At 37.1% G+C, this 15,337-nt stretch overlaps 1 protein-coding gene across 1 annotated transcript in view; it reads right to left on the bottom strand.

Moving 5' to 3' along the window:
* Positions 1 to 1,236: 1,236 nt before the first annotated feature.
* Positions 1,237 to 15,337, bottom strand: part of LOC148942576 (DC-STAMP domain-containing protein 2-like) — a 72,635-nt gene continuing 58,534 nt past the window's right edge. The window contains exon 4 of the mRNA XM_089102133.1: positions 1,237 to 3,301. Within this exon, the coding sequence (XP_088958259.1) occupies positions 2,327 to 3,301 (975 nt within the window). The 3' untranslated portion in view covers positions 1,237 to 2,326. The remainder of the gene's footprint in view (positions 3,302 to 15,337) is intronic.

Genomic DNA, 15,337 nt, shown 5'->3' with positions numbered 1-15,337 from the left:
TGATACGATCTTTAAGCTATTTTTAACAAAATAGCTATCTTAAAAATTTTTATTGGATCCAATTGGGAAAATAGGGTTTACGGGGGGGGAGGGGGGAGCTGGTTACCCTCCAACATCTTTTGACACTTAAAAAGTGAACTAGAACTTTCAATTTCTAATCAAATGATCCCTCTCTGAAGTTTATACGACAATGTCGTCTATACAAAACCTTATATGCCCCCAGGGCATAACTTATAACCCTTGCCCTAAGAGCTGTGGGGAATTTGTCATCCTCACAGACCTAATTTCCAGAACTTAACACTGCATTGAATAAAATGGCTGTATCAAATTTTCGATGGGGTGCGTTTGGGGAAAAGATGGGCGTGAGAGGGGGTTCGTTGCCTTCAAATTTTTTTGTACTATTAAAAAGGGACTAGCCCTTTGAATTTCCAATCGAATGAGCCTTTTTTGAAGTTTCTACGACACCGCCTTTTATAAAAGCCTTATATGCCCCCAGGGTATAACATAAAACCATTGGCTTGAGGGTTGTGGGGGAGTGTCCTCCTCAAAAACATATTTTCTATCTGAAAATCAACTACGCTGAACAAAATGGATATCTCAAAATTTTGATTGGATATGTTTGGGGGAATTATGGGCGTGGGGGCGCTAGTTGCCCTCCAATTACTTTCGACTATTAAAAAGGGCACTAGCCCTTTGAATTTCCAATTGAATGAGCCTTTTTTGAAGTTTCTATAACAACGCCTTCTATAAAAACCTTATATACCCCCAGGACATAACTTAAAACCCTTGCCCTAAGGGTTTTTGGGGAGTGTCCTCCTCAAAAACATATATTCTATCTGGAAATCAACTGCGCTGAACAAAATGGATATCTCAAAAATTTGATTGGATGTGTTTGAGGGAATGATGGGCGTAGGGGGGGGGGGGGGCGAGTTGCCCTCCAATCACTTTTGACTATTGAAAAGGACACTATCCCTTTGAATTTTTAATCGAATGAACCTTTTTGAAGTTTCTACGACAACGTCTTCTATAAAAACCTTATATGCCCCCAGGGCATAACTTAAAATCCTTGTCCTGAGGGTTGTGGGGGAGTATCCTCCTCAAAAATATATTTTCTATCTGGGAATCAACTACTCTGATCAAAATGGCAGTGTCGAAATTTTTATTGGAGGTGTCTGGGGGAATGGGAGGCGTGGGGGGGGCTAGTTGCCCTCCAATCACTGTTGACTATTCAAAAGGGCACTAGAACTCTCAATTTCCAATCGAATAAGCCCCCTTTGAAGTTCCTACGACGACCCCTTCCATATGAAGTGCCTCTGGGAAACAAAAAAATAATAAAAAAATAATACATAAATAATAAAACATTGGAGCCGTATGGCCTTTACTATAGGCAACGCTACAGCGTTGCCTTTGACAATGAAAAAGGAGATTGGATGAAACTTGATAGAACCCTAATTTTTATTTTGGAGATTACATTTCGAATTTAGTCTTTTGAACCATCTAAAAGTGGATATCTAGGCATAATTTCCTGAAGATATTCTACTAATCCTCCCTCTCTGATGATGTAAAACTCTTCAGAAAAGACATATTCGAATAGATTTTAGATTTTATTAGGGCTTTAGGAGTTTGGAAATTATTACCGAAAAGACTATAAAAGAAACCAAAATAATATTTTACCATTCTCTTCGTTAATGCGGTAGTAGTTTACCTATTTTTACCCATTTTACCGTTTTTATATGAAACAGTTATGTATTTTTACTGTGATAATAAATCCTTTTCGGCCAACCGTGTAGGGCTAAACGGAAAGCAGGTCGTCCGTGGTAGGGATGGGAGGATGTCATAAAGAAAGATTTAAGGGAAATGGGAACTTTCTGGGAATGTGTAGAGGGAGGCTTTGAATAGATTGGGATGGAGTAACACGTAGCAGTGTTGGCCTCAGGCGGCTTGGCGCTGCACTGAGTTGTTAGTAGTGATAGTAGTAGATAATAAAAAATAGATTGGATGCCCCAAACTTGACAGAACCCTAATTTGTATCTTTGAGATTACATTTGCCTTGACTGAATACCTAGTCGTGTTGTCGTGTTTCAGCCCCCCCCCCACCATGGCAGTACCCAGGAATTTTTTCGTGGGGGGGAGTTACTCAAAGATTTTTTTCCGGGGGGGGGTATACAAAAAACCTCAAAAACACATAAAAAATATGTTTATATCCATTTTTGTTACGTTTTACGAGTCAGACAAACATTTTTTTTTTGGGGGGGGGGGGTTCAAACCCCTTTAGACCCTCTGGGTACGGCCTTGACCACCACCACCCTAAAAAAACAATCCAAGCCTATGTTTCATTTAGATCCATTATCTCTTCAGCATCTGGGTAAAATTTTTTGACAATACTTAGCTTCGTTTTTTCGGCATAAGGTTGCACACACATAGTAATAACAGCGAGAGTATAAATAAACCCGATTACAACTGGAAACATGAAATTAAATGGACTCGGCGTGGGTATACAAGTTTTGACGTTGACGTCATATTGCACACTTTCACTGTTATTGAATGCACCGAGCAGTGCTTCAAATACTTTTGAAAATATGTTATCACCAACTATATTTAATGCTAGTGTCTTTGCTCCAAAACTAGGATATTCGATGTCTCCATGTCGACGGATGAGATCTAAAATCCAAAAGAGCATATAGTCTGTTGCTAATACACAACCTGAAACTGCTACGTTTATAACCCACGTGGGAAGGCTTTTCTCAAATATTGGTATCAGTTGTTCCTTCATAGGCTTTTCTTCTTCTTCTTCCTCAACTGTAATCTTCTTTACGTATTTTCCAATATACTGCCAGCCGTCAAAAATAGGAGCTGCTAATGCTAACGTCATCAGTCCTTTTAAAACATCTAAGAATTTAAAGACACTAACTGAAACTGTGTCAAGTTCTCTTTTCACATTTTCAAAAAAGTTTGCGTTTGCTCGGGTCTCATTATTATCTATTTCTAGTTGTGCTAAAAAGTCAAAATCCGGATCAAGGAAAGTCGAAAATTCATCAAATTTTTTCTCAGCAACAATAAATTCCTTCGACAATGGTATATCAAGACCACGAGCCGAGCTGCACACATCATTCAGCTGAGTGAGGTTCAAGCCGGAGCAGAACCGATCTCCGACATCTAAGATATTGCATACTTCGGATACAATTGGGTCGAAAGCACTCAATGAAGGGGGAAGCTTTAGCTTCGTCTTGCACAGTGCATATGCTTTTGTAACTAGACCCTTACACGCTTCTGATGCTCGGTCTATACCTTTCATGCATTCCTGAAATAAATAAATAAAAAATTTATTCCAGTTTTTCAAATTTAAATAAAATTCTGAGCAGTGCACCATTATGATGCAAGATGGTTGATGCAAGAGCATCAACCTATATAATTGATTAATATAAAAAACTCTCAAGTTAGCAAAAAGTCGTATGATGCTTCACAATGAGTACCTAAAGCAGGGGTGTGCACATGGGAGGGGGCTGGGGGCTTGGCTTACTTTCTTCTCTTTCCTAAGTTCTTCAGAATTTTTGAGTACTTTTATTCGAAATGTAAAGTTAAATTGATTTTTTTTGTTGGACCCCTCCCCCAAAAAAAACTCCGTACGTGCCTAACCTGAAGGCATCCTACCAAGCAAAGTTTTCTGACCATACATTTATATGTTTTTTTGACCGACTTTATGAAAACCATGATTAAACCACTGTATAAGAAAGGTGATAAAAGTGAGTGTGGTAATTATCGAGGCATTAGCCTGGTCTCTGTAGGTAGTAAATTACTAAGTAATATGATACTTTTTAGACTGAGAGATGCTGTTGACAAAGTGATAAGCGAGGAACAGTCCGGTTTTAGAAAAGGTAGAGGATGTGTCGACCAAATTTTAACTCTCAGGTTAATAATTGAGAAGTGCCTGAGTAATTAAACACATTTGGTCCTCACTTTTATAGATAATGAGCAAGCGTTCGATTCTGTTGACAGAAGAGCTTTAGCGAAGGTTTTATCCTTCTATTGTATACCAGAAAAAATCATTAAAGCTATTAGCGCTATGTACGAGAATAACACTCCTGCGGTTAAGGTGGGAAATGAGGCTAGCAACTGGTTTCGTATTAAGTCAGAAATTAAGCAGGGTTGTGTTCTATCCCCCTTTATATGGATCGTTTTGATGGACATTGTCTTGAGGAGCAAAGGAAAGGCAATGGGAGAATACGGAATCAAATGGGGAAGAAAATATCTCCTGGAATTATATTGTGCTGATGATTTAAGTATCTCAGATGAAAGTGTGAGCAAAATGAATGAACTTTTAGTAGTTTTGCGAGTTAAGGGTACTAGAATAGGTTTGAAAATTATTGTTAAGAAGACGAAGTCGTTAAGGCTAGGAATAAGTGAAGATAAAAAGGTGACGTTGGATAATGAAATATTGATCAGGCGGACAGCTTCACTTACGCTGTTAGTATTATTAGCAAAGACGGTGGGAGCAGTGAAGATTTTAAAAGTAGAATAGCCAAGAATTAGGGTCTTTTTCACAGTTAAAATGTTTGGAAGAATAGGAAGATAAGTCTGCAAACCAAGATTAGTATATTGGAAGCTACAATGATGACAGTGGTCAAATATGGCTCTGAAGCATGGACGCTACGAAAAGCCGATGAAGATTTTCTAGATAATTTTCAGAAAAATTGCTTATGGGTTGTTCTGGGTACCCGGCTGACTGACCGTATTTCCAACAGTAGGCTGTACGAAAAACGCAGTTCAATCTCGCTTTCTAGAGCTATAATGAGAGAAAGGTAGAGATGGCTTGGGCACGTTCTGCGGATGAAGAATGACAGATTGCCAAATATTTTCCTTTTCGGCCAACCATCTAGGGCTAAACAGAAATCAGGTCGTCCGCGGTTCGGGTGGGAGAATATCATAAAGAAAGATTCAAGGGAAATGGAACTTCATGGGAGGGTGTAAAGAGGGAGGCTTTGAACAGATTGGGATGGAGGAGGAGCGTGCGTAGCTGTGTTGGTCTCCGACAGCTTGGTGCTGCGGTGAGTTTTTAGTCGTAGTAGTAGTAGGTGCAGGGGGAGCGCTTACAAAAAACTGCACAAAACGCATTAAAAATTTGCTTATGTGCACTAGTGTTATCTTTTTCTGAATCAATAGTTTCGAGAGGCAAGAGTTGAATACCCCCTCCAACTTTTTTTACAAGACCTTGTTTATTAATTTGTCCGGAAATATATATCCGATACTGAACAATGCATCTATAGCTATTACAACGGCTATGAGTCAAATTAAACTACTTCAAAGAAAGAGGGAGAAGGTCTGTGAGAACTGTAAAAATCAAACTACACATACGGTGAAGGGAGGGGGGGTCGGAAAATTCATAAAGATTAATTAAAAACTACGTCCAAGGAAGAGAGGAAGGGAGGGGGTCGGGAAATTCATACAGATGAATTAAAAACTACATCCAAGTTAGAGGGAGAGGGAGACCCACAGATTCATGTAAATGAAGAAAAATTTTCACATAAGATGTACCAAAGCTGAGGGGTGAGGGTAGCTGGTTCATATAAATGAATTAAAAACTGCCAAAAACTAATCTCGTGAACGACAGGATATCAACAAATTTGCATTGCACATTATTTGAAAATATAAATTTACGAGTTATTAATTCTGTATTTAGCTGAATTTGTGAGAAAAAATGACACAAAATCTTACTACATCGTATATTCAATTTATGATCAAATTTTAAGCTAAGCTACATCCTTTTGTGTCTCACTGGGCCCTCTTTAGCGCGTTTATGGATCAGCGTTTCGTATTATGTTGAGTCATCTCCATGTTCCAGAGGGCATATGAGGTAACTTCCGAAGCTATTGCGTCATCTTCTCCTTTGTGTGCCAGATGAACATCAGCCATGGACCCTTCTCTTGAAAAGTTGAGACAACTTTTGCGAGGCACGATTTATTCGTTGTAGGTTACCCAACCACCTTAGTTGCGATTACCTAATACGTTGCCGCTACACTTTCTCCAGAATAGTAGTTTCCTGCTTCAATTTCTTCTGAAGATGTTCGTTTGAAACCGAGTGTCGATAAGTTTTTTCAGGCCTTTGGTACCAGGTTTGGCGCTCCTTTGTATCCAAGCTTTGTGCTGCAGCTTGCCAACTGTAGACCCAGAAGTATCTGAAATCAAGATAGTAGCTTTCTAGTTCTGGTACCCTTTTAAAACTAATAAATAAAACAGATGACGTAATAATAATGACATAATGAAAGTGGATAATAGCGAAATAACCGATGATATAATTATGTCTCTTTTGTATAAGGTAGAGCAGCCGTGGATATTTTCTAGAGAATTTAAATTTTCATTTCTTATAAATTTATGTTTTAGGTTATCGGGGGAGAGGGAACGGAGGTAATACATCAACTGAGGCGGGTCCACTGTTTTCCTCCATCTATACCATCCATTGTTCTTTTTGTAGCCTTACAAAATTTTCAAGGTAATGATCCCACTGGCAGCCTGTACACACGCTCTTTATGTATAGGTGTGCCTATTATACGGTTTTAACATAACACACAAAAGTCATCCACGGCAATTTCATAGACACAAAATGGGCATATTTTTATTTTTGGAATTTTACGCTAAATATTTTTATTTATTATTTTTTTCCGTTATAATTGTTTTATTCAAATATGAATTTGCTGGGGGCTACGCTTGTTCTGCGTTTATCCGTCTCTTGGTCCAAATTTTGGACCCCAAATTTTTGCTTATCTTCTTTATAATATTTGCAAGTTTTTCCGTGGTCTCTATAGTGCGGTTTACAAGGCTCTGAATCCGAGCACGGTTTTGTTGCCTCGTCAAATATCTTTAATCTTTGTTTCTCCTGATGTTTGGTCTTTTTCATAAGTGATTTGGCAACTTGTGCTGCTGACGAAGGAACTTGTTGTTATCCCTCTGGTTTCTTTACTTTTCTCCATAATTTCTGTTTTAAAGAAGCTTTTCCTAATGAGGGCCCAGGTTTAGTAATATTAGTTTCTGTAGAAGCATTATCGGTGTCACATTCTGTTAGCTCGCGTCTGGTAGATGGCGTTGGTTCCAAAAGCCATTTTTGCGTTAAGACTGTAGGTGAGTCTAGTGTATAAAAATCAGATAATTCATTAGTTCCTTCCAATTTTTCTTCCTCTGTGGATTTTACCCTTGGTTTATCACATTTTAAACCCTTATGTTGTGTTTGATTTTCTTCATCGCTAGTATCCAATGAGCATCGAATATTTCCCTTTTTCTCTTGTTTGTCGTGGAGAGTTTGTAGCCCAGACCGGGCTAAATACTCCTTCCACTCCCGCCAACTTTTGTGGTCATTAAAAAGGTAATAAAATGAATATGATATTCTCATATACACTGGTGAGATGGGTTACTCTATTTCATCATCTGAAAGAATAGGCTTGAATTTTTGCAGTTGTGAACTAAATCTAGTTTTCATTTTACTATGATGTACTACTTCTTGCCTTTTATTTTACTGATGCTTTAGAAATTATGTTAAATTATTTGGCAAAATCTTTACAATTCTGCAGGGCCCATACCATTTTGGTTTTGACTTTTTTGTTCATTCCAGTCTAGTTTTGCACACATAAGCCAAGTCTCCTATACAGTAATCTGTTTTTATTTTTGCTTGTTCGGTCATATTTTTCTTTTTGCTCTGTTTTCGCATCTTCCAGATTTTCTTTAACTTGGTCCATAGTTTTTTCATTCGCATCACCATTTCTTCCTTATTTTGGTCTAAGTTGTAATACACTCTATCATTTTGTATTTCATCTAAACAAATTCTGGGATCTATTATATTTTGCAAGAAAAATGGCGTTTCTTTTAAGGAACGTAAAAAAGCCGTATTTATTGCAAAGACTACAAATGGTAAATGTTCATCCCAATTTTCATTTTCCTCTCTTGCATGTATTCCCAGTATGTAAGCTAATTCCCTATGCTTACGTTCAACCTTCCCATTAGCTGCAGCCATATAAGACTAGGTAAACCATCGTTTAACGTCCTGATATTGTATAGTTTTATCTAATAATTTGGCTCTAAAACATGACCTGTTGTTATTAAGTAAAACCCAAGGGAAAATTCCGTGTTCTGGAAATTGATAATTGACCATAACTTTCGAGGTGTGTTTTGTCTTTAATGTGGATAGCCAAAAGATATGAGTTAACATGGTCGACTACGGTTAGTACGCACCTGTTTCCTTTCCTGGAAACTGGTAAACTTCCTCCGGTTCCCCAAATGTCTATTGACATTAATTCTCCTACCCATGAAGGGCTGGGGTATTGACCTAATTCAGCCCTAGGGGTCCTTGTTTGCGGCTTTTGTTTGGTGCACTCTTGGCAGCTTTGTATGAAAGCTTTTACTTTTGAGTACATTTTTGGAAAATAAAAATTTCCTTTCAGCCTCCCCATAGTTTCTGCTTCTCCCATGTGACAGCCAATCGTTGCATGTGCCATCCGTAAAACTTCTCCATCTAGAGATTTTGGAATTACTGGAATAATTTTAAAGTCATTTTTTTTATATTCTTGCGATGGTCTATAATATTTTATCAAAGGATTTTTGCTTTCGTCAAGATCAAAATTAGTCTAGTCCTTTAAAATATGTTTAAAGTGCTCTGGCAGTTCCGTTCCTTTTGATAAAAGGGATTTCACCGCTAAACAAAAATCATTTTTATCTTGATGATTCGAAATATTTTCATTCGACAGTATTTCTAGCCCTTCCAGTTCGTTCTGGATGGTTGTTATAAAATTTCCTTCTGTATCTGGATTTTGGGAAAAATAGTCTGGTAAAATGTTTGTACGGCCCTTTATATATATTGGGGTATATGAATATGCTTGTAGACGCAGTATCCACCGTGTCAGCCGGGCTGAAGTATTTCGCATCGTATGTAGCCAAATTAATGATTTTTGGTCTACGCGTAAAATGAATTTTTTTCCAAGTAAAAATTGTCGAAAATATTCTGTAAAAACTGCAACTGCTAAAAATTCCCTTTCAACTGTCGAATATATTCTTTCTGCCTCCGACAGTGATCTGCTGGCGTATTGGACTATTGATTCTACTCCCTCCGAATTTATGTTTAAAAATACAGATCCTAGAATACACCCTAAAGCTTCTTTTTGCCAACAGAAATCCTGGGTCAAATCTAGTAGTTTACGAGTTAGTCCTTGCACTAAGCGTTTTTTTATTTCATTTAGTATTGTTATTTTGTCCACTTGATCGTCAAATTTACTTGATTTTTTCAAATGGTATCTCAAAGGTTGTGCTATTGTTGCATAATTTTTAATATATCGTCTGAAACAGCTTAACAAACCACAAACTGATCTGCAGATTTTCTGATCTTTAGGAGGCTGTAGTTTTCCGTTAAGTATTAAGTTTGAAAGAATAATCCAGCAAGAAACATAATGTTTCGATTTAAGTAGGATATTAGTTTTGGAGTAATTAAAAACAGGAAACAGTAATTAAAAGTAATCAAATTTCGTTAAAAAAAAGAATGCAGAGATACATACAAATCTTAAGTGTTTATTTCTACTATATATAGGGAAAAAATTATGATTTTTGTGTATACCATTGTGTAATTTTATTTTAGAGTCAGGCTTTGCTATTTTTTTGGAAATAAAATTTTTCGTAACATCCTTTCGGATCCATTTTTTTTCAATCATATTTTGACTCATTTTTGGAAACAACCAATTTTGAAACTACTTCAAATGTATCATGATACTATCATCTCATACCATCAGAAACCAAACCATACTTGATCAACTGATATTTTGGAAACTATAGCAGTATTACACGCTTTACTACAAGCTCATCAGAAAGTGAGATAAAATCAGAACTTAATTTAGGCCTAGAGAATGTACTACATAGCCCAAATGGCTTATGTCATTGAAATATGTGAAAACTCTTTGTGCTGGAAAAATATGTGAAAATTTAAAAATCAAAAATGTTATGTGTAATTTATCCAAGGTATTTCTAAAACGAAAAATAAAACGGTATATTAACCACATCAGACAGATAAATTAAATTATTAATGAGAATTAAATTTAAACTCAAAAAATTCATAAAACTTTTCTAATATAAATCTAATTGAAGCAAAACCACTAACATAATGTTTAAGTCACTTGGGGTCAAGTTAAGACAAAAGACGCATGTGAAAAATGGTAAAAAGAGTATTTTTATCCCTAAAGACAAAGGAAAAGAGAAGCAAGGATAAATTTCATATTGCAGTCATTTGACAAAAATGAAAAGGACCAAGACTGGACCAAAAACTGGACCCCTCAGAAAACCTATAGAGGGTTTATGCAAATAATGACCCAAAGATGGCAGCATTATACCTGTAAATAAAATTAAGTTGTTTTAAATGTAAAATATTGAGAATTGGAACAATACTTCCTTAAATGGGGAGTACTGTGGTAAAGCTTTCTAATTTATTTAATTATTAATTTATTAAAAATATATTGCCGTAAATGCAAAATTTCAAAATACCACTTTTTTATTAAGATAAGTATACAAATCGTGGAATGTGTAAGCTTGGAAGGAACTTGCTCAATAACCAATTTCCTGGCTAAATGCGTCAATGAACCGGAAGAACGTGGCCGGTTTTTCATATATATACTCAGATTTTTTAGACTGAAGACAGACTTTTTGACTTGCAGGGCGAACCTTTGCCCGTTTTTTATCTTGTTAGAAATACCCTGGGATCTTGTCGGATTATTGTAAGTGTCTGTATCTTATTATATATTATTGTCATTTCTGAGATATGTGATTCACTTGGGACAGCCAGTCCCAGTAGAATATCTATATCTGGAATATTATATGTAAATTGAATAAAAGTGTTGTGTTTTAGACAGCCTCTCTACGATCCACCTTTAGGCCCTCGAACATACCCAGTCGGTACGCCTCATTAGTTCGGTCATAGCCTAAGGCACGCTACCAAAGTTAAATTACCTTAGGGACAGAGTTTATCTCCCCTATAGAGGGAGAATAAAGGCATCTACGACTACACCACCCGAATTCCATAAAATACACTTTACAACAGAACCATTCGCCAAAAATGTGACTAGTAATTGATCAGTAAGCAGCAGAAGGTTTTACTACGGAATATGGGGTAGTCAACAGTGCTGATTACGAATATGAGCGTTATATATTTGAATGGGGGGGGGGGGGGGTGTTACTCTTTGAAATTTGAAATTATCGCGGTTTTTGTTCTAAAACAATACGTTTTGCAAAAACTTTCAACAATGTACACGCAGCCTATGATAATAGATATCATTGATCATGAGTACCCCACAATACTGCTGACCTTGAAACCCGCAAATTTATTGTTTTGTTTCGTCAAAAAAACAATCATTGAAATATAAAAGCATTTGACGAATAGCGAAACTTTATACTAAGGCTGGTTCTTATAGCAACTGCTAGCTATTCCGCGTAATGTACATATTAACAAACGAAGTTTGAAATATATCAGCTCAGCATGTCAAAATTTTCCACATGAGTCTAAATTATAGATAGAAAAAACTTTGAAAACTACAAAACTAAAAAAAAACCAATTATACGGCATAAAAGAAGATTTCACACATTTCCCACCACAGTCACTAAGTAAATCGCATGGCCTACTTCCCTTACCTGAGCAATTTTGTGTACACCCCTTACACGAGCAGTACTCAGGGACCAAACAATCTGGGAAGAACTTAAGGGTGAATACAACTGACCTAACCTCGCCATCCTGGAGAGTCCAGCCGAACATCTAGGGGATCTAGAAACTGTGGGTTCGGTCGTATAGCAACACACTCAAAGGTAGCGTCAGATCGGCAAATATTTGAGTTCCCGCTTTCGAGGGTATAAATATATTCCAAAGTCATAAGGAGAGGTAAGGAGGTGTGGAAATATACCACAGATGGGGACAATGACTTTTCAGCAAATTTAAAGAAAGTTTTCTTCCACAGAAGGATCAAATCTACACCTCTCCAACACTCCCAAAAGTGAATCAATCCGTTCCTGCAATCCCCAATTCTCAATAGCCTTATCCAAAATTCCGTTTCACTTAGAGAACATAAAACCAGCTATATCGCAGCCCGAAAGTGTATGAAAAAGGCAGATGAAAAAAAAACGTAAATAAATTGTTTGGTAAATTCCTGCAAAGTTGAGCCAAAGGCACTGAATATTTACGGAATCGGGCATAAAGTTTTTTCACAATTTGAGTAGTATTCAAGGAATAGCTTATAATGATAAAGTAAATTTGGTGTAGGAAAAGAAAACAGTAATGGATACAGACTTTTGCAATTTTGTAGGTATAACAATTTAGTTATAACCAATACGGTGTTTGGTCATAAAATGGCTCATAAGTTAACATGGTATTCACGTGATGGTAAGATAGCAAACCTTTTTGACTATGTTATATTAAACCAAAGACTGGCAGGATCAATACAAGATACAAGGGTATATAGGAGTGCCGTTATTGATGTTAAAAGTAAAGATCACCATCTAGTCGTGACAAGGGTTAATTTAAAGCTGAATTATCGCAAGGGTAACTACCTCCCGGGAAGATATGATGTTGGAAGACTCCAGGATGAGAATTTGAAAGAAACTTTCCAAGAACAGTTGAATACTAAACTTGAGAGTTTAAAATTTGATAATGTGGAAGATGGTTGGAATAATTTTAGAAAAATAATTTGTGAAGTTGCTGAAGGTATCTTAGGGAAAAAAGCTAGAACTGCAGCTAAGAATATCAGTGAAAAAGCTTTATGTTTAATAGAAAGGAGAAAGGACTTGTATAAGAATTATCTGAGTGATAGATCATATAAAAATAAAAGGAATGTAAGGAAAGTGGAGAAGTATTTAACTATGAACTAAGGAGGTGTGGAGCGAAGGCCATGGATAAAATTGCCGAGGATCTGGAAGATGCAACTAGAGGGCATAATAGTAAAATATTATACTGGCATGTTAATAAATTGAGAGGGAGTAGTCAATCCGGACTTGGCCCAGTTAAAGATGGGAATGGGGCCACAATTAGCGACAAGGAAAGAACTAAAGAGAGATGGGCCGAACATTTTGAGAATTTGCTTAACCAAGATAGAGTTGGAAGAAAAGACATAGAGGAAAATGAAAAAGTTTGTGATACCTTGGATGCGATGGAACATTTGTTTTATGAGGAAGAATTAGCAACAGTACAAGAAGGATTGAAAAATAATAGGGCTCCAGGTGCTGATAGGATGGTAAATGAGTTTATTAAATACGGTGGCTCTGAGGTTAGTAATAAGTTACTGAAGATTATGAATATGATTTTTGAAAATGGGGAAGTAAATAACGATATTAGGAAAACCTTAATTAAGCCACTTTATAAGAAAGGTGATAAAAGTGAGTGTGGTAATTATCGAGGGATCAGTCTGGTCTCTGTAGGTAGTAAATTACTTAGCAATATGATAATTTTTAAACTGAGATATGCCGTAGACAAAATTTTAAAAGAAGAACAGTGCGGTTTTAGAAAAGGTAGAGGATGTGTCGACCAAATTTTCACTCTTAGGTTAATAATTGAGAAGTGCATGAGTTTTCAAACACCTTTGGTCCTCAGTTTTATAGATTATGAGCAAGCGTTCGATTCTGTTGATAGAAGGGCTTTAGTAAAGGTTTTATTACTAAAACTTAGTATATGGTATATCAGACAAATACATTAAAGTGATTAGTGCTATGTACGAGAATATCACTGCTGCGTTTAAGGTAGGAAATGAGGTTAGCAGCTGGTTTTGTATTAAATCATTAATTAAGCAGGGTTGTGTTCTATCCCCCTTTGTATGGATTATTTTGATGGACTTTGTCTTAAGGAGCACAGAAAGGCAATGGGATACCACGGAATCAAATGGGAAGGAAAAAGTCTCCTGGACTTAGATTGTGCTGATGATTTAAGCATCCTAGATGAAAGTGTGAGCAAAATGAAAGAAGTTTTAGAGGTTTTGCGAGTTCAGGGTGCTAGAATAGGTTTGAAAATTATTGTTAATAAGACTTAAGTCACTAAGGCTAGGAATAAGTGAAGATGAAAAGGTGATGTTGGATAATGAAAAGATTGATGAGGTGGGCAGCTTCACTTACCTTGGTAGCATTGTTTGTAAAGATGGTGAGAGCAGTGAAGATGTTAAAAGTAGAGTTGCCAAGGCTCAGGGTGTTTTTTCACAGTTAAAAAAAAGTTTGGAAGAATAGGAAGATAAGTCTGCAAACCAAGATTAGAATATTAAAAGCCACAGTGATGGCAGTGCTCAAGTATGGCTCTGAAGCATGGGTGCTCAGGAAAGCGGAGGAAGATTTGTAGAGGTTTTCAAGAGCAATTGCTTATGGATTGTTCTGGATACCCGGCTGACTGACAGTATTTTAAATAATAGGCTATACGAAAAATGTGGTTCAATACCGCTCTCTGGGGCTAAAATGAAAGAAAGGTTGAGGTGGCTGGGGCACTTCGTGCGGATGAAAGATGACAGATTGCTGAAGATTGTTCTTTTCGGCCAACCGTCTGGGGGTAGGCGGAAAGCAGGTCGTCCTCGTCTGGGGTGGGAGGATGTCATAAAAAAGGATTTAAAGGAGATGGGAACTTCGTGGGTGGGTGTAAAGAGGGAGGCTTTGAACAGATTGGGATGGTGGAGGAGCGTGCGTATCTGTGTTGGCCTCAAGTGGCTTGGTGCTGCGGTGAGTTGTTGTTAGTAGTAGTAGTAGTAGTAGATAAAGCAAAAGCACAACAATGTTTGCGTCATTCGCATTTACATATACAATATCGATACTCCTCTTCTAGTAGTCCGTGTGTAACCCAACTCTAGTATCCGCCTCTTTCTTGTACAACTCAAACACAGTTCAAAGCCAGTATCAATTCCACTTCTCCTGAAAATCACTATTTTTCTTCCGGTCTTGAAAACCTTCAGAGAGGCAGACACTTAAAGCTGGATGCAGCACAAGAAGCTAGTCTTCAAACTCGTCAAATGAAAGTTGAATCATGTTTTCGTTTGCCTTGGAATTTGATAGCATCGAGTTCCAGTCATCTAGTTTTGAGTGTCCACCTAGAAATGCTGCAAATTTGTAACTAGATCTTCATGCTCATGTTAACCACCCAGTCTTTCAAGCAGATCATATAGCCTTCGGTTTCATAATATCCAAATATTCCGTCATTGCAGCTCTTTAAAGCTACCGCTAAAAGACACAAGAGTAGAGTAGAGTCGTTTGTTTTGCATGACTCTCAATGGTTTCTGAGCTCCCAGTCACTTTTAAGGTACAGCATTAAGTCTACCACCCTTGATTAAGTTAATTCCATAATAATCTTCACGGTAACAGGCCACTA

Source organism: Artemia sp. Qi Xiang Cuo, chromosome 16, assembly GCF_049724085.1.
Source record: "Artemia sp. Qi Xiang Cuo chromosome 16, ASM4972408v1, whole genome shotgun sequence".
NCBI classification, from domain to species: domain Eukaryota; kingdom Metazoa; phylum Arthropoda; class Branchiopoda; order Anostraca; family Artemiidae; genus Artemia; species Artemia sp. Qi Xiang Cuo.
The sequence above is the reverse complement of the archived record's forward strand: the minus strand, read 5'-3'. Positions and strand labels throughout refer to the sequence as shown.